At 45.9% G+C, this 27,986-nt stretch overlaps 1 protein-coding gene across 3 annotated transcripts in view; it reads right to left on the bottom strand.

The window, feature by feature from the left end:
• Positions 1–12,650: 12,650 nt before the first annotated feature.
• The window catches only part of LOC138788804 (inter-alpha-trypsin inhibitor heavy chain H3-like), an 86,817-nt gene continuing 71,481 nt past the window's right edge, over positions 12,651–27,986 (bottom strand). For all 3 annotated transcript variants that reach the window (XM_069967101.1, XM_069967102.1, XM_069967103.1), the window contains 3 exons: positions 27,401–27,573; positions 15,983–16,094; positions 12,651–13,065 (listed from right to left, as the gene is read on the bottom strand). In XM_069967101.1, coding sequence (XP_069823202.1) covers positions 12,924–13,065; positions 15,983–16,094; positions 27,401–27,573 — 427 coding nt within the window. In that variant the 3' untranslated portion in view covers positions 12,651–12,923. The remainder of the gene's footprint in view (positions 13,066–15,982; positions 16,095–27,400; positions 27,574–27,986) is intronic.

The following is a 27,986-nucleotide window of genomic DNA, read 5'->3' as shown; positions in this document are numbered from 1 at the left end:
TGAGGCTCCTAAACATTGCCAAGCATTGACCTACCTTATGGTTGTGGGTTTTTTTTGTCTGATCTTTTACATATGTAAGAGGGTGGATCCCCACACTTTCATGGAGGTTCATGGTCAATGAAACATGGAGCCAGACACCCCGGCCAATAAGCACTGTGAAATTTAAAAATTGACCAATCATGTGGTGCCATGTCATGCTTAATGTCATAGCCCCATTCTCTACCAGGTGTATATAATCTAGTGCAGGGGTCCTCAACTGGCGGACCATGGAGGCCAGCTGTCCAGACCCCTGCTGCAGCTCAGTATACCTGTAAACTGAGCTGCGCTCTGCACAGTAACCTATGAGCGCTCGTAATGAGCGCTCATAGTTACTGTGCAGCAGCACTGACCGAGAGGGAGCTATTGGCTCCCTCCCTGTCAGTCACTCTTGTGGCCACAGCGGTCACAAGAGGCAGTTCTTTGCCTCCGGTTTCAGCGCTCCACTGACGTCACAAGGGTAGAGCAGCTTCTAGTGACCGCTGCAGTGCGGCCATAAGAGAGAAAGAGAAGACGCCTGGACCCAGGTGAGTATAAATGATAAAAGATCTGCTGCAGATCCTGTAGGTGTGAACGCACCCTTAAAGTCTATGACACTCCATTCTCGCAGCAGATTTTCATTCTGCTAAAAGAATACATATATAGCCTTGTAAAAGTTAACCATTTAGCTACCAAGGTGTTATAAACAATAAAGACATGAAATCTGCTCTGATACTGTATGTGTGAACAGACCCTTAAACCAAAAGAACTTGTTATAGTAGCTTTCTGGCTTGTCCAAGAGAAAAGTGAATAAATACGTTGATATTCTTCATAGGCTAACTGAGTATATTTGATTGTAAGCTTTTAGGAGTCTAGCTCCCTTCACCAGACATGATGCTATACAAAAGTGAAATATTTCCTGATTTATGTACAAGCTAGACTCAGATCATCCATGGATTATAGAAACTTTAAAGGGCAATTCCTGGCTGCGCAATTTTTTTGTAAAGGTGCCGGGGAGGCTGAAAGAAATAACGTGTACTTATCTCTCAGGGACCACTGCTCCGATCCTTGGCCGCTTTCTGGTTTGAGAGGGCACCTGGTGACAGGAAGTTCCAGGCCCTCTTAGCCAATCAGTGGCCAAGTGGGGGCCGGTACGGCAGCTGACTGACTGAGCGGGCCTGGAACTTCAAGTCCCAGGTTCTGGAGAGGTGGTCGGAATTGTCCTTTAAAAATAACAAAATTCTACATACACAGAGAAGGGTCTGCTATTTACAACAGGTCAATAAACTTAACTTTGTGAGGCATGACGACGGCGCTGAGCTCTTGCGGCTATCTGCCTGTTATCAAATGCTAACTAATGGCCTTCTCAGTCAGAACGGTCACACATAGGCCGCATATTAAGCCCATGTTGCAAAGTTTGAAAATGGGGCATTGCACACACATAATCAGATACACCACATTGGAAGATCTGCAGGAAAATGTTGCCTTGATTCTGTGTTTCCCCTGTGACTGGAGGACAGGTACACTTTCAGTGCATAGTGCAATGGTATGGTAAGGCGCCATTATCTTTTGGGGCCTTCAGAGCACTGCAGGAAATGTGGGTGGTTGCTGAAAAGAAAGAAGAGGGGGCGCTTGGAATATTTCTTTAAGTCTGTTATCCTTATGTAGCACAGGTTGGAATTCCCGAGCAATCTTTGTAGCTGTGGATTGTAGGTGAGAACTAGTGGCAATGTTGATGGCTGTTGGCTTGTCCAAGTGATCCCTTGGTTCCTTTGTGACCTTGCAGAGTATTTCATGCCTTGCTCTTGAAATGATTTTGGTTGGTCAAACAACAGTATATGTATAGAATATTTCTTCACAGAGCACATCTGGAAATGGACCAAATACTACTAGATTCTGTTTGGCCCATTATAGGGGGGTACACTGGGGACTAAAATATATTGCTAATACATAGCTTTAATAAAGTTATATTACTTTACTGTGTGCAGATGACCTAAGAAACATGGGACTTCCTGTGTTTGGTCTTTTCTTTTTTTTTAACCCCTTAACGTCCGCGGCCGTATATTTACGCCCTGCGACCGCATATTTACGCCCTGCGACCGCATATTTACGCCTTGCGACCGCCTCGGGGAGTTCAGAGAGGGGCTGCACGGCGACCCAGCTCTGAGCTGCCGCGGTCCCGGGTGCCGCATGTAGCCCGGTACCGCGGCAATTAGCGGGCACGGTCCGATCGCTGTGCCCGCTAATTAAGAATTCAGATTCAGCTGTCATAGTTGACAGCTGCATCAGAATCCTTTATGCAGCCTCATCCCTGATGTCTAGTGGGGTGGATCGCCCCCCTGGGACATTGTACCGGAGGAGCGATCCACACATCCCTCACCGGCCGGGGTCAGCGCAATAATGACGCTGATCCTGGCTCGGCACTCGATTGCTTTCGGCTGCAGCCGAACAGCATAGATCTCAATGAGAGATCAGTGTGCTTATACTAGTATAAGTGTAAAAAAAAAAAAAAGTGCTGTTATTAAAAAAAAGCCCCCTACCCTAATAAAAGTTTTGAATCACCACCCATGTTATAAATAAATAAATAAATAAATAAACATGTTTGTTATCGCCGCTTGCATAATCGCCCAAATTATTAATTTATTTAATTCCTGATCTCGCACGGTAAACGGCGTAAGCGTAAAAAAAAATCTCAAAGTGGAAAATTGTGCATTTTTGCACAAATCCAGAAAAAATATAATAAAAAGCGATAAAAAAGTCACATATGAGCAATCAAAGTACTGATAGAAAGAACACATCATGGCGCATAAAATGACACCTCACACAGCCCCATAGACCAAAGGATAAAAGCGCTATAAGCCTGGGAATGGAGCGATTTTAAGGAACATATTTTTGTTAACAATGGTTTGAATTTTTTACAAGCCATCACATAATATAAAAGTTATACATGTTGGGGGCGTGGCTAGGCGCGCTGGCGGGCAGCAGCTAAGACAAAGAGCTCCGGCACGTACCTGCTGATAAAGGGGGCAAAGACCTGCACACATGGGGAAGACAAGGTCCAGGAGGACCACCCAGGCATCAGTCGACCACCCGGCGGACTTTCAGCCGATTTCTGCATATTTTAGCCAGCGCCCGGACCCGAACTCAACTGCAGACCCGGCCCTGCGGGAAACTGTCATGGCGCCTTACCTCGTGGCGCGAGCAGCTCAGCCCGCGGCATCCTCCACAGCCCTGCAGCAAGAGGACTCCCGGTCCGCCCTGGCACCAGATGACCCCATGCAGCGAGGCACACAAGTGAAGGGGCAGCAACACCCACAGCCACTACCCGGCCCGGCGCGAGACACAATCAAGATGGCGCCTGAGCGGCGGCACTCATCTCCTCACAGCCTGACTCTCAGCAGGAGCTACAGGTACGGCGACAGGGGGCAGATGGCAGGCTAACGGACAGCAGGGAGGCCCAACCCCCACTGCAGCCCCCCATGGACTTAGAGGCAGAACCTGCAGGGGTGCTGCCATCGTCCCCGGGCCTACCATCCATTTTTGCTACTCAAAGCAGCCCCAGTGTGGACACCCAAGACAGCTCAGCCATCAGCCACCAGCTGGCTCGATCCCAAGTCTGGGATAGTAGCCCCCCTTCCAAGCGCCCCTCTGCCTTGCCCATGCGCAGGCTTCCCCTCACGCCTGGGGAGGAAGCGAACACAGATCTCTGGCAGCCAGACAGGGGAGCACTGCGTTCTCTTTCGCTGGGGAACGACCAATTCCACGTGCCACCTGCTACCCTGAGGACGGGGGCACTTGCTTCAGAGCTGCCACCATCTGCAGAGGCCATATCAATGCTCCAAGGGCATCCTGAATTGAAAGCTCTACTTGCCTTACTACCCACTAAATCTGACATGGACTCTCTGGCATTTAACCTGAAACGTGCATGGCGCAAAGATCTCACTGTTGTCCGCACGGACCTCCAAACATTGCAGAACAGAGTGGAGGCCTTAGAATCCTTCAGAACCTCAGTCCTGTCGACGGTCCGGGACCTTCAGACTACTTCAGCGACTCATGGCTCCACTCATCATCAGCTGGCGGAACACCTAGATGATTTAGAAAACAGGAACCGCCGCAATAACATTAGATTGCGAGGTCTCACAGAGGCCACTCACCCACAAGACCTGATGCCAACCCTTACTGGCATCTTCAAAACCTTACTGAACAAACCAGCAGACGCCCCACTGCAAATTGACAGGGCTCACAGGGCCCTACGCGCCCCGAGTGCTGACCCCAGGTTCCCGAGAGACGTTATATGTCGGGTTCACCACTTTGCCCTTAAAGAAGACATAATGAAGAGGGCGAGACAACAGGGACCAATTGACTTTGACGGCGCGCAACTCCAGCTGTATCCGGGCTTGTCGCTCCGGACCCTGTGCCAGAGAGCCACCCTGAAACCCTTACTCTCGCTGCTACAAGCCAGGAACATACCCTACAGGTGGGGGTTTCCATTTGCCCTGATCGTCAGAGAGGGAACCAGGACACTGACTCTGAGATGCCCCGCAGACCTCCCAGAATTCCTCAGAGTTCTACATCTACCCGCTCCAGATCTTTCGGGGTGGTCCACATTTCTTGCGGATCCCTATGCACCACAGCGGCGTCCAAATGTGACCTCTGCTTCGGCGGCGGGTCCCTCCAGGCCCAGAGGGTCCTCACCCCTGCTGCAACGCCAGCCAAGGAGGATAAGAAGAGAGCCCTCCCAGATGCCGGAGCTATGAGTCGTGTCTGAAACTGGGACGCTCTCTCCACTTTAGTTTAAACGTCCTGGGTGCCAGGGCCTGACCGCCCAGGCCCCACCATATGTCTTCCTTACATTTATAGGCCCAATGGCCTTTTCTTGTTTTGTTTCCCCCGGTTATAACCATTTTTAGGCTCACAGAGCAGGGACCTGCCCTCCTCTAGTTTATTCCCTAATCCACAGTTACCAACTAACGTGGTTTCTGCACCCCCACATAGGTATTCGCGCGACACTGTTCGCGACATTGAATCAGCTATTTGTGCTGAACAGCATAGTACCTTTGCAACTTCATATTCATTGTTGCTTTGTTTGTTTATTCCTCTGTTTTCTCCCCTTTCCCCTAGTAGAGGGACTGTCATAGTCTCTGGTTAGTGTTACTTTTTGCTTTTACCTGTTTCACAGAGCGGGCTTCCCCCCTTAACCCCGTTTCCCCCTCCCTTCCTGGTGTAAAACCCTAAGATCCACACACATGGCCACGTTCAAAGTGTCCTCCTTTAATGTTAACGGGTTCAACACACCCGAGAAGAGAGTGCAAATTTTGTACTCTTTTCACAAACAGAAAACGCACATTTTGTGCCTACAGGAGACCCACTTTAAGGTGGACCATGTTCCCACGATGAGAAATAGATACTTTCCGGTTTGCCATCACAATGCTAACCCTGAGGGTCGGTCCAAGGGGGTGTCCATCTATATCCATAAATATCTACCCTGCACGGTGCTGGACACCCTCTCGGACACTCTTGCGAGATATCTGTTCGTTAAATGCAACATAGAGGGCCAGGTGGTTACAATTGCTAATGTTTATGTTCCCAACATTAACCAGCTTACTTTTCTTTTGAAGGCTCTTGACGATCTTGCCGCCTTTGCAGAGGGCATGCTTCTCCTGGTGGGCGACTTCAACCTCCCTCTCCAGCCTCTTCAAGACACTTCCACTGGCCACTCCACTCTCCCTCACAGCAAACTCAACAAGCTACGCCGTCACCTACACCAGCATCAACTGTGCGATGTGTGTCGAATCACACACCCGCAGGACCGAGACTTCACCTTCTACTCCCACCCCCATCAGGTATATAGTAGACTAGATTACATCTTTCTGTCGCACCACCATCTATCTTCTCTCATATCCACCGACATAGGACACATCCTTCACTCGGATCATGCCCCGATACACTGCACTTTATCCCTTCCCCCACCTCGTAGGCAGGCCTTTACATGGCGATTAAATGAATCTTTCCTCCACGACAGTGTATGTGTGGCGGACCTGAACGCCACCATCACTAATTTTCAAACTGATCACGCCTCTGACACCACTCCACCCCAGGTAAAGTGGGAAACCCTAAAATGTGTCCTACACGGAGCACGCTTGAAGCAAGCAGCGGCAGCCAAGCTGCAGCGGCTACTCAAAAAACTAGGAGATCTGGAGACGCTTCATAAATGCTCCCTCCTAGAACCCACTCTCAGGGATCTCATCCAGGTGTGACACAAGATAAAAACGCTCCTGGATCAGAAATACAAGAGATTCCAACAATTGTGTAGCAGATCTGCCGACGAGTGGGGGAATAAATTGGGCCGGATGCTGGCCAAAATCCTGCGGGATCAGCGCTCCTCCACATACATAGCTTCTATTAAAAGCTCCCCCTCCACAGTTAGTCACTTAACAAGCGACATACTGGCGGCGTTCCGCTCTTACTATCAGACGCTTTACAATTTGCCTCCTTCCGCCGCGTCCGCAACCCCCGCACCCCGAACACTACAACAATACCTCGCGGACACTGCCCTACCCGTACTCTCCACCGACGACGTAGCCTCCCTAGAAGACCCCTTCTCCCTGGAAGAGCTTCAGGCCACTATGTCCTCTATGCCTTCTGGTAAAAGCCCCAGCCCCGACGGCTATACAGCGCGTTTCTATAAATTGCTCCAACCTGAATTATCCCCTTTCCTACTGTCGGCCTTTAATAACATCTCTCCCACCTCCCCCTTCCCCTCTGCATCCCTCCACGCCCACGTCATCGTCCTGCCCAAAGACGGTAAAGACCCACTCTCCTGTTCAAGCTATCTACCCATTTCCTTAATTAATCTAGACTCGAAACTCTTTGCTAAACTAATCGTGCAGCGGTTGGCAGCCGTGCTTGGTTCCCTGATCCACCCGGAACAAGTAGGATTTGTGCAGTCGCGAGAGGCCCGTGACAATACACTCCGCACGTTCTCCATCCTTTCACACTCCCGACGACACCGCTCTCCGCTCATGATGTTATCATTGGATGCGGAGAAGGCCTTTGATCGGGTGGACTGGGGGTTTTTGGTGGGAACCCTGACGCAGATAGGAGTGGGACCAAACATTTTAGGGAAAATCAGCGCCCTTTATAGCGAACCCCAAGCCCAACTTAAAATAAATGGTGTCCTGTCCCAGCCCTTCCCGATACGAAATGGGACTCGCCAGGGATGCCCTCTCTACCCCTTGCTGTACGTCCTGTGCATGGAGCATCTCCTGGTAGCCCTCCGAAATAACGCCCAGTTCACCGGCTTTCACACACCTACAAACATCCAGCATAAGTGCGCGGCCTTTGCGGACGATTTGCTCTTATACATCACCAATCCCCGATCCTCCCTCCCAGCAGTGATGACTGAACTTGCAGAATTTTCTAAATTCAGTAACTACAAAATAAATTTCTCTAAAAGCATGGCCCTGAATGTTTCCCTCCCGCAGTCCCTAGCCCAGTCTCTCAAAAAATCATACCCTTTCAAATGGCAACCTACCTCCTTCAGGTATTTAGGCATTCAAATCCCATCAGACCCGGAGTCTATCTATGCCCTTAACTACCCACCGCTTCTCCAGGCCGTCAAAAAGGACTTGGAGAAATGGGACAAGAGTAATATCTCATGGCTGGGGAGGATTAATTCCCTTAAGATGACAACCCTACCCCGCCTCTTGTACTATTTCCAAACAATCCCGATACCCATCCCGAAGCAATTCTTCCTCCAATTACACAAACTCTTCTGCTCCTTCGTCTGGTCGGGGGGCTCCCCGAGGGTGGCGAGGTCCATCTTGGTGAGACGTAAGCAGAGTGGAGGCTTGGCCTTGCCGGATTGCTTCCTGTACTACATGGCGGCAGCCGCAACGAGGGTTCTTGACTGCGTTCACCACGGCTCAACTAAGCAGTGGGTGCAACTTGAGCGATCTCTCTTCAGGGTGGACCCCGCCACAATACCTTGGCTTCCCCGCTCGGCACTACACACCAGCCGCACTCAGCATTGGCCTATAGTTTCTCGCTCCTTGGCGAGGGTCTTCGGGTACCAAGCCCACTCCACAGGACTGGTACACCAGGGAGGCCCTCTCACTCCCCTCCTGGGAAACCCAGACTTCCCACCGGGCTCCCTCTGTTCCTCCTTCCTGGGTCAAGGCAGGCTTCCAGCCCTTAGGTTGGGCCACGTCACCCGCAACGGGGCGCTCAGCCCCTACGAGGACTTAGTACCCGACTACGCACGCACACCTCACCTTATGCTTCAGTACAGGCAACTCCAGCATTTTCTCGCCTCCAGCGCCCAGCGCCTTCAGCTGGCACGCACACTTACCCCTTTTGAGGAACTATGTGCCGCATCCACACCCACCTCACACACAGTCTCATTGATTATACTCACCTACTTAGTACTAGTGCCGTGGACCCCCCTTCCTACACCAGAGGCTGGGAGAGGGAACTTGGTCGCACATTCGAGCCAGCGGACTGGAACAGAGCCTTTACTTTATGCCACAAATTCTCAATCTTCAGTCGGACACAGGAAACGAATTTCAAGATTTTATCACGGTGGTACCGGGTTCCCACTCTCTTGCAGAAACTGTACCCCGCTGTCCCTGACCTGTGCTGGAGATGTGGAGAAGCGAGAGGCACAATGGTACACATTTGTTGGGGTTGTGCGAAGTTGCAACCCTTCTGGCTAGCGGTAATAAAGTATATCCACTCTATCACGGGGATCCTCCTCGAAAATGACCCAGCCTCTCTCCTCTTATCAATGATCCCGGGTAGACTGAGGGCCCTGGCCACAGGCCTTATGAGATTCCTGCTACAGGCCGCGAGATCCGTGATCCCACGTTTGTGGAAATCTGATAGAGCGCCCACCGTTACAAAATGGTTCAAAGAGATCCCATACCTTTGCCGTATGGAAGAACTAGTACTAGACACAAAAGATAGCGCGGACCGGCACTACAAGGTGTGGAGACAATGGCTGGAGTTTACTGACATGCCTGAGTACCGGTCCGCAGTGTAGGTCCAGAGAGCCCCCCCCCTTGCCCTACCCTTCCCCTCCCCTCCCCTTGTCCAGTAGCCCACAGTCTCCTGACTCTTGGTCTGGGGACAGGGGCCCGCTCTTTCTGTTCATTTCACCGGCGCCTACGCCCAGATTGTTTTCATGTTATTATGTTGGAATACTTCTGAGTTCCAGTTGGACTATTTTAGAGCATTTCCATGCCGTGATAATTATCTGTCTGTCTTGTATATGGGTCTATGGGACGACACATACCAGCCTGTGATGTGATTTTGTTTTTGAGCATAGTAGATCCAAATGTTTTATGACTACTCAGGCACGATTTGTACTAGCAGCCTATGTTATGGCAGTATCCTACTGTTCTCCTCCTTTTGTTGGTTGACCTCACTGTATGCATGTCTTTGAAATAAACTTTGCCTTGAATATTAAAAAAAAAAAAAAAAGTTATTCATGTTATATATCGTTGTAATCATAATGACTTGAGGAACATATATAATAAGTCAGTTTTACCCCAGGGCGAACGGCGTAAAAACAAATACCCCCCAAATAAACAGAATGCGTTTTTTTTATTTTTTCAATTTCACCACACATTTTTTTTTTCTTCTGGTTTCGCAGTGTACTTTATGAAAAATGTCAGCCTGTCATTGCAAAGTACAAATAGTGGCGCAAAAAATAAGGGCTCATGTGGCAATCTGACACCCCCCCCCCCCCCCCCCCCAAAACCACTTGCATCTTCCGATAGCTGCTTTTAATCCAAGATCTGTCCTGGGGTCCGTTCTGCAGATGATGCAGTTATTGTCCTAAAAAAACTACTTTTAAACTTGTAGCCCGTGTCAAACGGGAGTATCTATGGCCTAACTTTGCACCACCTCTCCGTCCCTCCTCCCCACCCTCTTCATCATTAGGAATGCCACTAAAACATTTTCTCCATGCTGAACATTGCACAGGTCCTTAACGATCCAGCCCATGTGCCGGGCTGCCACAGGTGGGGAATAAGAGGCAATCTGCCTGGACCATTCCTAATGATGAAGAGGGTGGGGAGGAGGGACGGAGGGGCGGTGCAAAGTTAGGGGACATATACTCCCGTTTGACACGGGCTACAAGTTTAAAAGTTGTTTTTTAGGACAGATCTTGGATTAAAAGCAGCTATCTGACGGTACAAGCGGTTTGGGGGGGGGGGGGTCAGATTGTGGGTACAGAGTCACTTTAAAGTGACACTGTCACCCCCTTCTGTGCATTCTGACATCTCTACACAGGTGTTAAGGGTAAACTTAGCAGTTTTCACAGTAAAAAGTGATATTTTATGAACTGCAGATTATGTTAAGTGCCCCTTCGGCGCCCATTGGTGGCCCGACCTAGAGGGGGTGGGGCCTAGACCTTTAGGCCAGCCTGTTCCAATGGCTGGCGAGGGGGTGGGGCCAATGGTGACGTTGTGGGCGGGGCTAAGTGGCGCTAATGCCGCAAAGTGCCCCGCCCACTTAACATAATCTGCAGTTGATAAAAGATGACTTTTTACTTGAACAAGCACCATGCCGTATGATATAAAATAAGGTATGAAAACCGCTAAATTTACCCTTTACACCTGTGTAGAGATGTCAGAATGCACAAAGGGGGTGACAGTGTCACTTTAACCCTTTGAGGACCAGGCCCAAAATGACCCAGTGGACCGCGCAAATTTTGATCTTAGTGTTTTCGTTTTTCCCTCCTCCCCTTCTAAGAGCTGTAGCACTTTCAGTTTTCTATCTACAACTCATGTAAGTGCTTGTTTTTTACAGGAATAGTTGTACTTTGTAATGGCGTCTTTCATTTTACCATAACATGTATGTCAGAATTCCAAAATTAATACTTATGAAGATATAAATTGGTGAAATCGTAAAAAAGAATGCAATATGGTAACGTTTGGGGGGTTCCTGTGTCTACGTAATGCACTATATGGTAAAAGCGATATGATACTATTACTCTGAAGGTCAGTCTGAACGCAACCATATGCAGGTTTACACAGATTCTCTAATGTTATATATTTTTTTTAAATGAAATCCTTTTTTTTGGCAATTAATTATAAATAAAATAGCCCTATTGTGACACTTATAACAGTTTTATTTTTTCACCTATGGGGCTGTATGGGGTGTCATTTTTTTCCGCCATGATCTCTAGTTTTTATTAATATCATATTTGTGAAGATCGGACGTTTTGATCACTTTTTATTAATTTTTTTTATATATAATGTAACATAAAATCGGTAATCTAGTGTTTTAGTGTTTTTAACTTTTTTTTTTACACATTTGAAGTCCCTTTGGGGGACTTTTACATACACTACTTTAATTTTTACACTGATCATTGCTATGCCATAGGCATAGCATTGATCAGTGTTATCGGCGATCTGCTCATTGAGCCTGCCTGTGCAGGCTTAGTGCAGCAGATCGCCGATCGGACCGCACGGAGGCAGGTGAGAGACCTCCGGCGGTCCGTTTTACTGATCGGGACCCCCGCAGTCACACTGCGGGGGTCCCGATCGGTAAGTGACAGGGGACTCCCCCTGTCACTTACACTTAAACGCAGCGGTCGCGCCACGATCACATACAAGGAGTTAATGGCACGCGGCAGCGCGATCACTACAGCGTGTCATTACCGGTGAGCTCTCGGCTGCTGATTGCAGCCGGCCCCCACCTGCTATGAAGCGCGCTCCGCTCCGGAGCACGCTTCATAGCGGGAGAAACACCCAGGACGTACAGTTATGCCCTGGGTCGTCTAAGGGTTAAGCACAAGGTGGAAAAAAAACGGAAGTGCAAAAATCGAAATTAGCTCTGTCTTTAAGGGGTTAAAGACTCAAAATACAAATTCTCATGATAAAAAAAATAAATAAATAATGAATTTAATTTGCACACTTGCTTTATTTCACATATACTGTTCATTTAGATTTTGAAAGTTATAATGATAGTGACATTTTAAATTGTTACTGTAACCCCAGTTCTGCTGTGTGCTGTTATTGGCACACTGTCATTGATAGTGACTGGGGAAAACTGAGGTGACAGTATCACTTTCAGTATTGTGTATTTGTTTTAGATCCATTTGTGCTATGAGTTACAATTTATCCCACATGAGTCCTATTGATTTCCGCTGCTGGAAAGCGCATACTCTTGAGATTGACAATACAGAAAGATACGTGTGTATCCAGTATGGCCACCACTAAAGTTTTTGTTACGTGTTTTTCTTCTGCTTTTCTGAGTCATGGCAATTTTTTGCTTTCTTGATAAATCCAATTAATGAAACTAAACTGAAACACATGACACGTTCAAGATTTTGCTCCTTAACCTATTGTTATTAACAATTGAAATTATTTTCATTTAGACTAGAGACGAGCGAATCTACAGTAGGAACAAAGCGAAAGTGCTTAATTCCTATCTGCATTCCGCTCATCAGGCTGCGGGCTTTGAAGTCTGCTCCGCTCTGTGCCGGTCCTCCCCAGGTGCTGGGAACAGATTGATCCAGTCCTGAAAAATTTGAAAAAGCAGAATGCAGATAGAAACAAGTGTTTCGCTTCATTTCTACTGTAGATTTTCTCATCACTAATTTACACCAATGAGATACTGAGTCTTGATAGGTGTTTGACAACATTTTATTATCATGTGACATCATTCAACATCTTGCCGGACTGTCCATAGACTAAAGTTTTAGGGAACTTCACAGATGTCCAAGAAGAAACAAACAATCATATGCTTTGGCACTTTTTCTCCAAATGGTAAGTTCAATTTAATTTCAAAAGTTGAATTAAACTGAATGAACCTTTCCATACAGCAGCCCACTCTATCATTGACTAATAAAGGAAAAAAAATCAGTTTTGAATTACATTACACCTCTATGTTAATAACTTCTAATAAGAAATACTAAAAATATCAGGTACAATGTAATCAGTATGGGTTCCATCAATTAGGCCTTTTCCATTGAAATGCACAAACCAGCAGGGAATTTTGATGCCATTCCTTAGGTCTTTTCGATAGTCTCTTTGAACACCCCTAAAAGAGTACAAAATGATAAAATTAATACCATTATGAGTCAGGATATGTAAACTTCACCCACAAAATCATCCATATTTACATCCTGATGATGGTCAGGGAATATGGAGCCAACTCAAGAGCTGAGCCTCTCAATACATGACAGATGTCAACAGTTGCGGAGATTGGAAAATGGGGATTGCTATGCTGGGCTCTATTGTATTTATGTGAACGTAATATATTGAATTCTCCATTAACATATCAGTTTACATTGTATCTGCACCATGATATGTAGTTATTATTTGTTTTACACTGCTGCAAGATAACCAGCTTTTCGGCCCCATTGTTTACAAATTGATCCAGTGGTTGTGCTTTTTATTTAGACAGCCATATTATGAGCTGAAATTATATTTACCATATTTTTCAGCGTATAAGATGACTTTTTAACCCTCAAAAATCTTCTCAGAATCCTGGGGTTGTCTTATACGCTGGGTACGGTCACAGTATACAGTGGGGGAGCTAAAAAATGGCTGCATCCCCACCGTAAGCAGCGGGGAAAAAAACGGAGATCTCTGAAGCTCTCCCAGGTAGCCGAGCATCTCATTGGAGAAGCACAGAGACGCTCAGCTGCCGGGGAGAACTCGGGGATCTCTGGCGCAGACAGTGTGCATCTTACTGCCTGCGTCGGGAATGGGACGGAAGACGAGTGGCTGCTGGGGACAGGTGAGTTAACTGTTGTTGTTTTTTTTTTCTTTAACTGCAGTTAACCCCTGCCTGACCATAGCAGGGCTCGAGCAAGTAAACCCTGCTGCGGTCAGGCAGGGGTTAACATTTTCCGGGGTGTAAGGGCCCTATTCCACTGGACGATTATCGTTTGCATATCATTAACGATTAACGATCGCAAACGACCACTATTGCGAAAGACCTGAAAACGTTCACTCATTTCCATTGAACGATAATCGTTACTTATGATCGTAATTGCGATCGTTTTTTCTTCGCTATTTATTCGCTATTGCATTCGTATCTATTGCGAACGACCGAACGATGTCTTATTCAACGCGAACGATTTGCGAACGAGCAACGATAAAAATAGGTCCAGGTCTTATAAAGCGATCAACGATTTCTCGTTCGGTCGTTAATCGTTAACTGCATTTCAACCGAACGATTATCGTTTAGATTCGAACGATTTAACGATAATCTGAACGATAATCGTCCAGTGGAATAGGGCCCTAAGGCAAACCCTGACAATCTTCTTGAAAGTCGTCTTATACGCTCACTCGCTTTACACGACGGAAAATTTGGTATCTACTGTTATTTCTGTAACAAGCATTAGCACCTTTTGCCTTATTATATTAGATCCATATCATCTTACTATTTATCAGTTCCCACTCATGTTTTTATGGGTATTTTTAACTACGAGTTTTGGATAATGCATTAATAAAGGAATATATTTATTATAACATAAGTTTTTTATTTATTTAGTGGTGTGATTTATAGGTGTTTCTGTTGTTCTTTTGGGCTTTTACCCCTTAAAGGGGTAGTGTGGCGGTAAAGAATTATTGACAGAATAACACACATTACAAAGTTATACAACTTTGTAATGTATGTTATGTCTGTGAATGGCCCCCTTACCCGTGTCCCACCACCCCCACCCGTGTACCCGGAAGTGTGGTACGCTATACATACCTGTCACGTGCCGACTCGTCTCCGATCTTCAGTCTGCGATGTTGTCTTCGGACGGACGGGCCGAATCCCTCCGAGCGTCCTAAATGCCGGCCACCCTCTTCAGCGCCATCGGCTGCTCAGCCGCGATTGGCTGAGCATAACTGTGCTCAGCCAATCGCGGCTGAGCATCTGATGACGCTGAAGAGGGCGACCGGCACTCAGGAAGCTCGGAGGGATTCGGCCCGGGCGTCCGAAGACGACATCGCAGAGTGAAGATCGGAGACGAGTCAGCACGTGACAGGTATGTATAGCGCACAACACTTCCGGGTACACGGGTGGGGGTGGTGGGACACAGGAAGGGGGCCATTCACAGACATAACATACATTACAAAGTTGTATAACTTTGTAATGTGTGTTATTCTGTCAATAATTCTTTACCGCCGCACTACCCCTTTAAGTATTTGATGAAACAGGTCTCCTTTGGGAACTTGTAGGTGTATTAGTTGCTGAGATTGGACTGAAGTCTGATCCCAGCAGTGAACCATTCAGATATTATGGTCGCAGCATCTCCATGTTTATTTCACAGGTGTCTGACCTGCGACCAACACCTCCACAACACTGTCGTGGGGTGCTATTCATTTGCAAAACCTTCTGATGACCTCCATGGCTGCCACAGTAGATCTGCCTTTATAGCCTGCCTGCTATAGACAAGCTATACTATTAGCTCTTGAATTTGTTCAGCGAAATTTTTTTCTTTCAAATCAGCTGGTGTCAGAAAGTTATATAGATTTGTAATTTACTTCTATTTAAAAATCGCAAGTCTTCCCATACTTATAAGCTACTAAATGTCATGCAGGAAGTTTTTTTTATTTACATTCAGAAACAGTGCTCTCCGCTGCCACCTCTGTCTATGTCAGGTACTGTCCAGAGCAGTAGCAAATCCCAATAGAAAACCTCTCCTGCTCTGGACAGTTCCTGACATGGACAGAGGTGTCAGCAGAGAGCCCTGTTTCTGAATTCTGTGTATACTACAAAAGACCCCCCAAAAAAGCTTTACATTTTTTGTGGCACAAGTTTTACATTTTATTGCCAACCTTTATTTTACCGGTTAATGTATACCAAATGAGAAAAAAATCTTTGTAGTGTAAACCTAAAAAAAATTGCACAGTTTTGTGTTATTTCCCCATAGGATAAAAGTGACATGAAATTAAATTAAACCAAATGATACCAGTAGATCCTCAGCTGCCATTATATACCAGTAAACATTCCCTACCTTGTCACTGTCAGCAGCTTGTTCTTCACTTTCATTGTTGCATCCGGTTTGTAAGGATTATCGGTTTTGTGAACATTGGAAATCTCATAATCGATTCCATGGAAAAATTGTCCTGGGAAAGAAAAGCTATTGAAAATGAATTACCTACACAGGAATGAGAGAAAAAACTTAAAGACCAGCAACAACTGGTAGAGAGGAGGTATTACCTAAAACTACTGCATTGTGTGTGTTTAGAAACTTAGAAGATTGTTGGCAGAAAAAAGACCACTGGGTCCATCTAGTCTGTCCTATTAGTAATACCTTTCTTATTATCTTAGGATAGATATATGTTTATCCCAGACAGGTTTAAATTCTGTTATTGTAGATTTACGAACCACTTCTGATGGTAGTTTGTTCCAAGCATTTACTACTCTTTCAGTAAAGTAACATTTTCTCACGTTGCTTCTGATCTTTCCCCCAACTAACCTCTCACTGTGTCCTCTTGTTCTTGAGTTCAGGTTTTTACTAAAAACACTTCCATCCTGAACCTTATTTAGTTCTTTAACATACTTAAAGGTTTCAATCATGTCGCACCCTTTCTCTTCTTTCCTCCAGACTATACAGATTCAAATCCTTAAAGAGGATGTACCATCAGGTACACTCTCTTTAAAATGACACATAAATCGAACGGTGCCGGCCTTTTTTTGAACCACGGTGGCCGTGGTTAACAGGCCGGGACTGGTCGGCCCGCCCCCAGTGGGAGGAAACCCCCATCCCTCCATGACACGGCTCCATTAGAGCTGAATAAGACCGCAGTAATTATTAAAAGTGGTATTTCTTGACTAATTTGGAAAAAATACACAGTATGGCTATGGTCATGAAACGTATCTTTTTGTAAAAGTAACCGGCAACAACTACCAGACTTTTCACGAAAACATGCGGTGCCTTCTCTTCTATGGAATCCCGGCCGGAGCGTATACACATAGTATACTCTCTGGCCGGGATCTCTCGAAGTGCCGTAGAAAACTGACATGTCAGTTTTCTGCGGCTGCTATTCAGCCGCACGCTCCATAGTGTGCAGTGGGGAGTTCTGATGCGGGCGCGCATGGATGCGCCCGCATTAGAACTCTGCGGCTGCAAAGATCATCTTTGCATGGAAGGGCCGGTCTTATACGTTGTGTGAACATATCCTATTACCATAATCTTCTTCTTCTTATTATTATTATTATAGTGCTTGAAAAGCACTATATTGTAATCCGTATTCTTCTTCTTCTTCTTCTTCTTCCGTTTCTTCTTCCAGCCATTTTTCTGCGCGTAATACAGCCCGAACCGCTTTGCGCACAGACTCCGTTCAAACTGCGTTTCGAAGCCCTCGGCGGTGTGTGGTGTGCTATCTATTTTTCGTTTCGAATGGATTTGTCGTTTTTAAGAAATTTATGTTTAAAGACCCCAAATTTCCCATAGAAAATAATGGCCCATTGCAAATAATGGCCACACTCTAACCGCTAACAGCCAATCACAGCACATATGCAAATAGCTGAAATATAGCAGCCAATAGGAACTCTAAGGTCTCGTCATGCATTGTATCACACCATCCACAGTCACATGTCCACTATTGGCCAATAGAAGATGTAATATATGGAAGGTCCTTAACCATTTTGTCTCCCTGACATGAGTAAGATTGTCATGGTAACCGAGCAATGGTCTTTACCATTATAAGTAGCAGAGGTCAGTCAGTAAAATAGCAGAGCTAAGGCAGCCATGTAGCAGGTACGGGATCCAAGCTGCTCTTAAAGGGACGGTACCCAAGCCACTCTTAAAGGAACGGTACCCAAGTCGCTCTTAAAGGGACCCAAGCCGCTCTAAATGGGTCCCTTTAAGAGCGAACTAAGTACCTGTAAGAGCGACCCGGGTCCCTTTAAGAGTGACCTGGGTCCCTTGAGGGGGTAAATGGGTCCCTTTAAGAGTGAAATATGTCCCTTTAAGAGAGACCTGGGTCCCTTAAAGAGCGAAATGGGTCCCTTTAAGAGTGATCTGGGTCCCTTTAAAGGAAATATTTCGCTCGAACTGGGTCCCTTTAAGAGTGAAATATGTCCCTTTAAGAGCGACCTGGGTCCCTTTAAGAGCGACCTGGGTCCCTATAAGAGCGAAATATGTCCCTTTAAGAGCAAAATGGGTCCCTTTAAGACCGACCTGGGTCCATTTAAGAGCGAAATATGTCCCTTTAAGAGCAAAATATGTCCCTTTAAGAGATAAATTGGTCCCTTTAAGAGTGACCTTGGTCCCTTTAAAAGCGACCTTGGTCCCTTTAAGTGCGACCTGGGTCCCTTGAGGGGGGTAATGGGTACCTTTAAGAGCGACCTGGGTCCCTTTAAGAGCGAAATGGGTCCCTTTAAGAGTGATCTGGGTCCCTTTAAAGGAAATATTTCACTCTTAAAGAGACCCATTTCGCTCTTAAAGAGCAACCTGGGTCCCTTTAAGAGTGAAATATGTCCCTTTAAGAGCAACCTGGATCCCTTTAAGAGCGACCTGGGTCCCTATAAGAGCGAAATATGTCCCTTTAAGAGCGACCTTGGTCCCTTTAAGAGCGAAATATGTCCCTTTAACCTCTTAAGGACATAGGACGTACCGGTACGTCCTATGTCCTCATTAGCACTTCAAAGCGGGGCCGCGCGGCGGCCCCGCTTTGAAGTGCCGCGATCCCGGGTGCCGCGTGTAGCCCGGGACCGCCGCTATTAGCGGGCACGGTCCGATCGCCGTGCCCGCTAATTAGCTAATCGGAGGCAGCTGTCAAAGTTGACAGCTGCCTCCGATTACCGGAGGCAACGTTTCCCTGGTGTCTAGTGGGGGAGATCGCTCCTCCGGGACCTTGTCCCGGAGGAGCGATCTCCGTTACTGATGCCGGCCGGGGACGCGTCCAAGATGGCGCCGTCCTCGGCTCGGCACTCGTTTGTTTCCGGCTGCAGCAGCCGAAAGCAAACGAGTGCCGATCTCATGGATCTCTGCAGCATAGATATGCTGCAGAGATCTCTATGAGAGATCAAAGTGTATATACTAGAAGTCCCCCAGGGGGGCTTCTAGTATATGTGTAAAAAAAAAAAAAACGTGTTGTTAATAGTAAAAAGCCCCCTCCCCTAATAAAAGTCTGAATCACCCCCCTTTTCCCAGGTTTTAAATAAAAGTAAACAAATAAATAAATAAACATGTTTGGTATCGCCGCGTGCGTAATCGCCCGAACTATTAATTAATCACATTCCTGATCTCGTACGGTAAACGGCGTCAGCGCAAAAAAAATCCCAAAGTGCAAAATTGCGCATTTTTGGTCGCATCAAATCCAGAAAAAATGTAATAAAAAGCGATCAAAAAGTCGTATATGCGCAATCAAGGTACCGATAGAAAGATCACATCATGGCGCAAAAAATGACACCTCGCACAGCCCCATAGACCAAAGGATAAAAGCGCTATAAGCCTGGGAATGGAGCGATTTTAAGGAATGTATATTGGTTAACAACGGTTTGAATTTTTTACAGGCCATCAGATACAATATAAGTTATACATGTTACATATCGTTTTAATCGTAACGACTTGAGGAACATGCATAACAAGTCAGTTTTACCCCAGGGCGAATGGCGTAAAAACACATTTCCCCCAAATAAAAGAAATGCGTTTTTTTTTTCAATTTCACCACACTTTGAATTTTTTTCTGGTTTCGCAGTGTACTTTATGCAAAAATTCAGCCTGTAATTGCAAAGTACAATTAGTGACGCAAGAAATAAGGGGTCATGTGGGTTTCTAGGTGGAAAAATGCAAGTGCTATGACCTTTTAAACACAAGGAGGAAAAACCGAAAACGTAAAAACGAAAATAGGCCATGTCCTTAAAGGGTTAAGAGCGAAATATGTCCCTTTAAGAGCGAACTGGGTCCCTTTAAGAGCAACCTGGGTCCCCTTAAGAGAGAAATATGTCCCTTTAAGAGCAAAAATGGGTCCCTTTAAGAGCGACCTTGGTCCCTTTAAGAGCAACCTGGGTCCCTTTAAGAGCAAAATATGTCCCTTTAAGAGCGACCTTGGTCCCTTTAAGAGCGAAATATGTCCCTTTAAGAGCGAAATATGTCCCTTTAAGAGCGAACTGGGTCCCTTTAAGAGCAACCTGGGTCCCCTTAAGAGAGAAATATGTCCCTTTAAGAGCAAAAATGGGTCCCTTTAAGAGCGACCTTGGTCCCTTTAAGAGCGAAATATGTCCCTTTAAGAGCAAAATGGGTCCCTTTAAGAGTGACCTTGGTCCCTTTAAGAGCAACCTGGGTCCCTTTAAGAGCAAAATATGTCCCTTTAAGAGCGACCTGGGTCCCTTTAAGAGCGACCTGGGCCCCTTTAAGAGCAAAATATGTCCCTTTAAGAGCGACCTGGGTCCCTTTAAGAGCGACCTGGGTCCCTTTAAGAGCGAAATATGTCCCTTTAAGAGAAAAATGGGTCCCTTTAAGAGCAACCTGGGTCCCTTTAAGAGCAAAATATGTCCCTTTAAGAGCGACCTGGGTCCCTTTAAGAGCGACCTGGGCCCCTTTAAGAGCAAAATGGGTCCCTTTAAGAGCGAAATATGTCCCTTTAAGAGCGAAATATGTCCCTTTAAGAGCAAAATCGGTCCCTTTAAGAGCGACTTTGGTCCCTTTAAGAGCGACCTGGGTCCCTATAGGAGCGAAATATGTCCCTTTAAGAGCGACCTTGGTCCCTTTAAGAGCGAAATATGTCCCTTTAAGAGCAAAATGGGTCCCTTTAAGACCGACCTGGGTCCATTTAAGAGCGAAATATGTCCCTTTAAGAGCAAAATATGTCCCTTTAAGAGATAAATTGGTCCCTTTAAGAGTGACCTTGGTCCCTTTAAGAGCGACCTTGGTCCCTTTAAGTGCGACCTGGGTCCCTTGAGGGGGGTAATGGGTACCTTTAAGAGCGAGCTGGGTCCCTTTAAGAGCGAAATGGGTCCCTTTAAGAGTGATCTGGGTCCCTTTAAAGGAAATATTTCACTCTTAAAGAGACCCATTTCGCTCTTAAAGAGCGACCTGGGTCCCTTTAAGAGTGAAATATGTCCCTTTAAGAGCAACCTGGGTCCCTTTAAGAGCGACCTGGGTCCCTATAAGAGCGAAATATGTCCCTTTAAGAGCGACCTTGGTCCCTTTAAGAGCGAAATATGTCCCTTTAAGAGCGAACTGGGTCCCTTTAAGAGCAACCTGGGTCCCCTTAAGAGAGAAATATGTCCCTTTAAGAGCAAAAATCGGTCCCTTTATGAGCGACCTTGGTCCCTTTAAGAGCGAAATATGTCCCTTTAAGAGCAAAATGGGTCCCTTTAAGAGTGACCTTGGTCCCTTTAAGAGCAACCTGGGTCCCTTTAAGAGCAAAATATGTCCCTTTAAGAGCGACCTGGGTCCCTTTAAGAGCGACCTGGGTCCCTTTAAGAGCGACCTGGGTCCCTTTAAGAGCGAAATATGTCCCTTTAAGAGAAAAATGGGTCCCTTTAAGAGCAACCTGGGTCCCTTTAAGAGCAAAATATGTCCCTTTAAGAGCGACCTGGGCCCCTTTAAGAGCAAAATATGTCCCTTTAAGAGCGACCTGGGTCCCTTTAAGAGCGACCTGGGTCCCTTTAAGAGCGAAATATGTCCCTTTAAGAGAAAAATGGGTCCCTTTAAGAGCAACCTGGGTCCCTTTAAGAGCAAAATATGTCCCTTTAAGAGCGACCTGGGTCCCTTTAAGAGCGACCTGGGCCCCTTTAAGAGCAAAATGGGTCCCTTTAAGAGCGAAGTATGTCCCTTTAAGAGCGAAATATGTCCCTTTAAGAGCTAAATCGGTCCCTTTAAGAGCAACCTGGGTCCCTTTAAGAGCGACCTGGGTCCCTTTAAGAGCTAAATATGTCCCTTTAAGAGCAAAATGGGTCCCTTTAAGAGCGAAATATGTCCCTTTAAGAGCAAAATGGGTCCCTTTAAGACCGACCTGGGTCCATTTAAGAGCGAAATATGTCCCTTTAAGAGCAAAATATGTCCCTTTAAGAGATAAATTGGTCCCTTTAAGAGTGACCTTGGTCCCTTTAAGAGCGAACTTGGTCCCTTTAAGTGCGACCTGGGTCCCTTGAGGGGGGTAATGAGTACCTTTAAGAGCGACCTGGGTCCCTTTAAGAGCAAAATTGGTCCCTTTAAGAGTGGTCTGGGTCCCTTTAAAGGAAATATTTCACTCTTAAAGAGACCCATTTCGCTCTTAAAGAGCGACCTTGGTCCCTTTAAGAGCGAAATATGTCCCTTTAAGAGCGAAATATGTCCCTTTAAGAGCGACCTGGGTCCCTATAAGAGCGAAATATGTCGCTTTAAGAGCGACCTTGGTCCCTTTAAGAGCGAAATCTGTCCCTTTAAGAGCGAACTGGGTCCCTTTAAGAGCAACCTGGGTCCCTTTAAGAGAGAAATATGTCCCTTTAAGAGCAAAAATCGGTCCCTTTAAGAGCGACCTTTGTCCCTTTAAGAGCGAAATATGTCCCTTTAAGAGCGAAATATGTCCCTTTAAGAGCAAAATGGGTCCCTTTAAGAGCGAAATATGTCCCTTTAAGAGCAACCTGAGTCCCTTTAAGAGCAAAATGGGTCCCTTTAAGAGCGACCTGGGTCCCTTTAAGAGCGAAATATGTCCCTTTAAGACCAAAATCGGTCCTTTTAAGAGCGACCTTGGTCCCTTTAAGAGCAAAATATGTCCCTTTAAGAGCGACCTGGGTCCCTTTAAGAGCGAAATGGGTCCCTTTAAGAGTGATCTGGGTCCCTTTAAAGGAAATATTTCGCTCTTAAAGAGACCCGTTTCGCTCGAACTGGGTCCCTTTAAGAGTGATATGTCCCTTTAAGAGCGACCTGGGTCCCTTTAAGAGCGACCTGGGTCCCTATAAGAGCGAAATATGTCCCTTTAAGAGCGACCTTGGTCCCTTTAAGAGTGAAATATGTCCATTTAAGAGCAAAATGGGTCCCTTTAAGACCGGCCTGGGTCCATTTAAGAGCGAAATATGTCCCTTTAAAAGCAAAATATGTCCCTTTAAGAGCAACCTGGGTCCCTTTAAGAGCGAAATCTAAGAGATAAATTGGTCCCTTTAAGAGTGACCTTGGTCCCTTTAAGAGCGACCTTGGTCCGTTTAAGAGAAAAATGGGTCCCTTTAAGAGCGACCTGGGTCCCTTTAAGAGCGACCTGGGCCCCTTTAAGAGCAAAATGGGTCCCTTTAAGAGCAAGATATGTCCCTTTAAGAGCAACCTGGGTCCCTTTAAGAGCGAAATCTGTCCCTTTAAGAGCGAACTGGGTCCCTTTAAGAGCAACCTGGGTCCCTTTAAGAGAGAAATATGTCCCTTTAAGAGCAAAAATCGGTCCCTTTAAGAGCGACCTTGGTCCCTTTAAGAGCGAAATATGTCCCTTTAAGAGCAAAATGGGTCCCTTTAAGTGTGACCTTGGTCCCTTTAAGAGCGACCTGGGTCCCTTTAAGAGCGAAATATGTCCCTTTAAGAGAAAAATGGGTCCCTTTAAGAGCAACCTGGGTCCCTTTAAGAGCAAAATATGTCCCTTTAAGAGCGACCTGGGTCCCTTTAAGAGCGACCTGGGTCCCTTTAAAAGCGAAATATGTCCCTTTAAGAGAAAAATGGGTCCCTTTAAGAGCAACCTGGGTCCCTTTAAGAGCAAAATATGTCCCTTTAAGAGCGACCTGGGTCCCTTTAAGAGCGACCTGGGCCCCTTTAAGAGCAAAATGGGTCCCTTTAAGAGCGAAATATGTCCCTTTAAGAGCGAAATATTTCTCTTTAAGGGCAAAATGGGTCCCTTTAAGAGCAACCTGGGTCCCTTTAAGAGCGACCTGTGTCCCTTTAAGAGCGACCTTGGTCCCTTTAAGAGCGAAATATGTCCCTTTAAGAGCAAAATGGGTCCCTTTCAGAGCAACCTGGGTCCCTGTAAGAGCAAAATCAGTCCCTTTAAGAGCGACCTGGGTCCCTTTAAGAGCGAAATATGTCCCTTTAAGAGCAAAATGGGTCCCTTTAAGAGCGAAATATGTCCCTTTAAGAGCAACCTGAGTCCCTTTAAGAGCAAAATGGATCCCTTTAAGAGCGACCTGGGTCCCTTTAAGAGCGAAATATGTCCCTTTAAGACCAAAATCGGTCCTTTTAAGAGCGACCTTGGTCCCTTTAAGAGCAAAATATGTCCCTTTAAGAGCGACCTGGGTCCCTTTAAGAGCTAAATGGGTCCCTTTAAGAGTGATCTGGGTCCCTTTAAAGGAAATATTTCGCTCTTAAAGAGACCCGTTTCGCTCGAACTGGGTCCCTTTAAGAGTGATATGTCCCTTTAAGAGCGACCTGGGTCCCTTTAAGAGCGACCTGGGTCCCTATAAGAGCGAAATATGTCCCTTTAAGAGCGACCTTGGTCCCTTTAAGAGTGAAATATGTCCATTTAAGAGCAAAATGGGTCCCTTTAAGACCGGCCTGGGTCCATTTAAGAGCGAAATATGTCCCTTTAAGAGCAAAATATGTCCCATTAAGAGATAAATTGGTCCCTTTAAGAGTGACCTTGGTCCCTTTAAGAGCGACCTTGGTCCGTTTAAGAGAAAAATGGGTCCCTTTAAGAGCGACCTGGGTGCCTTTAAGAGCGACCTGGGCCCCTTTAAGAGCAAAATGGGTCCCTTTAAGAGCGAAATATGTCCCTTTAAGAGCGAAATATGTCCCTTTAAGACCAAAATCGGTCCCTTTAAGAGCAACCTTGGTCCCTGTAAGAGCAAAATGGGTCCCTTTAAGAGCGAAATATGTCCCTTTAAGGGCAAAATGGGTCCCTTTAAGAGCAACCTGGGTCCCTTTAAGAGCGACCTGTGTCCCTTTAAGAGCGACCTGTGTCCCTTTAAGAGCGAAATATGTCCCTTTAAGAGCAAAATGGGTCCCTTTAAGAGCAACCTGGGTCCCTGTAAGAGCAAAATGGGTCCCTTTAAGAGCGAAATATGTCCCTTTAAGAGCAAAATCGGTCCCTTTAAGAGCGACCTGGGTCCCTTTAAGAGCGAAATATTTCCCTTTAAGAGCAAAATGGGTCCCTTTAAAGGGGTTGTCCGGCGCTAAAAATTTTTTTACAGAATAACACACATTACAAAGTTATACAACTTTGTAATGTATGTTATGTCTGTGATTGGCCCCCTTCCCCGTGTCCCACCACCCCCACCCGTGTACCCGGAAGTGTGGTGCGCTATACATACCTGTCACGTGCCGACCACGGTCTACTATACTCAGCTGATGACGCGGCCGCGTCATCAGCCGCTCAGCCGCGATTGGCTGAGCACAGTTATGCTCAGCCAATCGCGGCTGAGCTTCGGATGACGCTGCAGAGGGCGGCCAGCACTCGGGAAGATCCGCTGGCCGCCCGAAGAAGACGTCACTGCTGAGGATCGGAGACCGTGGTCGGCACGTGACAGGTATGTATAGCGCACCACACTTCCGGGTACACGGGTGGGGGTGGTGGGACACGGGGAAGGGGGCCATTCGCAGACATAACATACATTACAAAGTTGTATAACTTTGTAATGTGTGTTATTCTGTGAATAATCTTTTAGCGCCGGACAACCCCTTTAAGAGCGAAATATGTCCCTTTAAGAGCAACCTGGGTCCCTTTAAGAGCAAAATGGGTCCCTTTAAGAGCGACCTGGGTCCCTTTAAGAGAGAAATATGCCCCTTTAAGAGCAAAATCGGTCCCTTTAAGAGCGACCTTGGTCCCTTTAAGAGCAAAATCGGTCCCTTTAAGAGCGACTTTGGTCCCTTTAAGAGCGAAATATGTCCCTTTAAGGGCAAAATGGGTCCCTTTAAGAGCAACCTGGGTCCCTTTAAGAGCGACCTGTGTCCCTTTAAGAGCGACCTAGGTCCCTTTAAGAGCGAAATATGTCCCTTTAAGAGCAAAATGGGTCCCTTTAAGAGCGAAATATGTCCCTTTAAGAGCAAAATCGCTCCCTTTAAGAGCGACCTGGGTCCCTTTAAGAGCAAAATATGTCCCTTTAAGAGCAAAATGGGTCTCTTTAAGAGCGAAATATGTCCCTTTAAGAGCAACCTGGGTCCCTTTAAGAGTAAAATGGGTCCCTTTAAGAGCAACCTGGGTCCCTTTAAGAGCGAAATATGTCCCTTTAAGACCAAATTCGGTCCCTTTAAGAGCGACCTTGGTCCCTTTAAGAGCAAAATATGTCCCTTTAAGAGCGACTTTGGTCCCTTTAAGAGCGAAATATGTCCCTTTAAGAGCAAAATCGGTCCCTTTAAGAGCGACCTTGGTCCGTTTAAGAGCAAAATATGTCCCTTTAAGAGCGAAATGTGTCCCTTTAAGAGCAAAATGGGTCCCTTTAAGAGCAAAATATGTCCCTTTAAGAGCGAAATATGTCCCTTTAAGAGCAAAATGGGTGCCTTTAAGAGCGACCTGGGCCCCTTTAAGAGCGAAATGGGTCCCTTTAAGAGCGACCTGGGTCCCTTTAAGAGCGACCTGGGTCCCTTTAAGAGCAACCTGGGTCGCTTTAAGGGACCCAGGTCGCTCTTAAAGGGATCCAAGTCGCTCTTAATGGGATCCATGTAGCTCTTAAAGGGATCCATGTAGCTCTTAAAGGGACGGGACCCAAGTCACTCTTAAAGGGACCCAAGTCACTCTTATAGGGACGAGACCCATGTCGCTCTTAAAGGAATGGGATCCAAGTTTCTCTTAAAGGGAAGTCACTGGTAAAGGGGCGCTCTTTTCAAGCACTATGTATTTTCCTGGAAATGCAAATCTAGTTATTATTATTATTATTATTATTATTATTATTATTATTATTATTATTATTATTATTATTATCAATTATTATGATTATGATTCATGACATACATGAACTTGCACAGTTTATTTTAAACTCGCAACTTTTTTTAGTACATGTATTTTTATACATTTTACTTAAATAAAATTTTTACTCTTGGCTTTAATTTGCATAAATTTGCTCTACCGTCGTGCTTGGGATTTAGGCTATGTGCACACTGTGTATGAGACCGGCCGTTCCGTGACCCGGCTGGGGGAGCCGCTTGATTCATTGTGTGAACTGACATGGGTTTCTGCGGCCGCAATTCACTGAATTGCGGCTGCAGAAAATTGACATGTCAGTTATTTGCGGGTCCGCATGGGATCCCGGCCGGAGCGTATACTATGTGTATACGCTCCGGCCGGGATCCAATAGAAATGTAGGCAGTGTTCCACACCGTACAAAGTACGGCCGTTGTTGTCGATGGCAACAACGCCCGTACTTTTATGTAGTGTGAACATAGCCTTAGAGTGTAACTTTTTTTTTATAGCGTATGTCAGAATTGTGAAAATTGCCCTGATGGATCAAAATGTCAAGGACACCCGACAGCAAGAGGGTTAAAATAAAGGGAGAGAAATACATGTATGTATAATATAGAAACAAATGTTACCTAGCAGTCCATGGACTTCCGGAGAAAATGTATGATGGTCCAATGTGTAAAAACCCAGGAAATCCCTATGGACAGGATGATCTTTCCAGACTTCATGCAGAATAATGACAAATGTTGCTCCTTCTTCAAATGAAAAGGTCACATTACTTCTTTTGTTGACCACCAGATTAAACCTAGAAGAGTAAAAACACAGAAATATTTATAGAGATTCCATATTATATAAACTGGTTGTTAGGTCCACTTTGGTTTATGTAGTCAAAAACATCTGCCTCATTGTTTCAGTAGACAAAATGACTACTAGTAATGACAACTTACTACTTACTAGTTAGACTATGTTCCAACTTCAGGAAAATATGGGGGAAGGCGGCTGTCTTGTAACATAGAGGGCCGCTAATAATGATCATGATCACTATCAGCGGCCATCTATTTAACAAGATGGCAGCCTTCCAGTGGGAATCTAGCCTTAGGGAGCCTTAACACAGATAGATTTATCTGACAGATTTTTGAAGCGGACATCATTATTTTCGGACGTCTTTTACAAACAGCGGACGTTTTTTATTAGTTGTTCACGCAAAGTTTTTCTTTT

The sequence above is a fragment of the Dendropsophus ebraccatus genome, chromosome 4, assembly GCF_027789765.1.
Source record: "Dendropsophus ebraccatus isolate aDenEbr1 chromosome 4, aDenEbr1.pat, whole genome shotgun sequence".
NCBI classification, from domain to species: Eukaryota; Metazoa; Chordata; class Amphibia; order Anura; family Hylidae; genus Dendropsophus; species Dendropsophus ebraccatus.
Note: the sequence above shows the minus strand (reverse complement) of the source record. Positions and strands in the feature narration are given on the sequence as shown.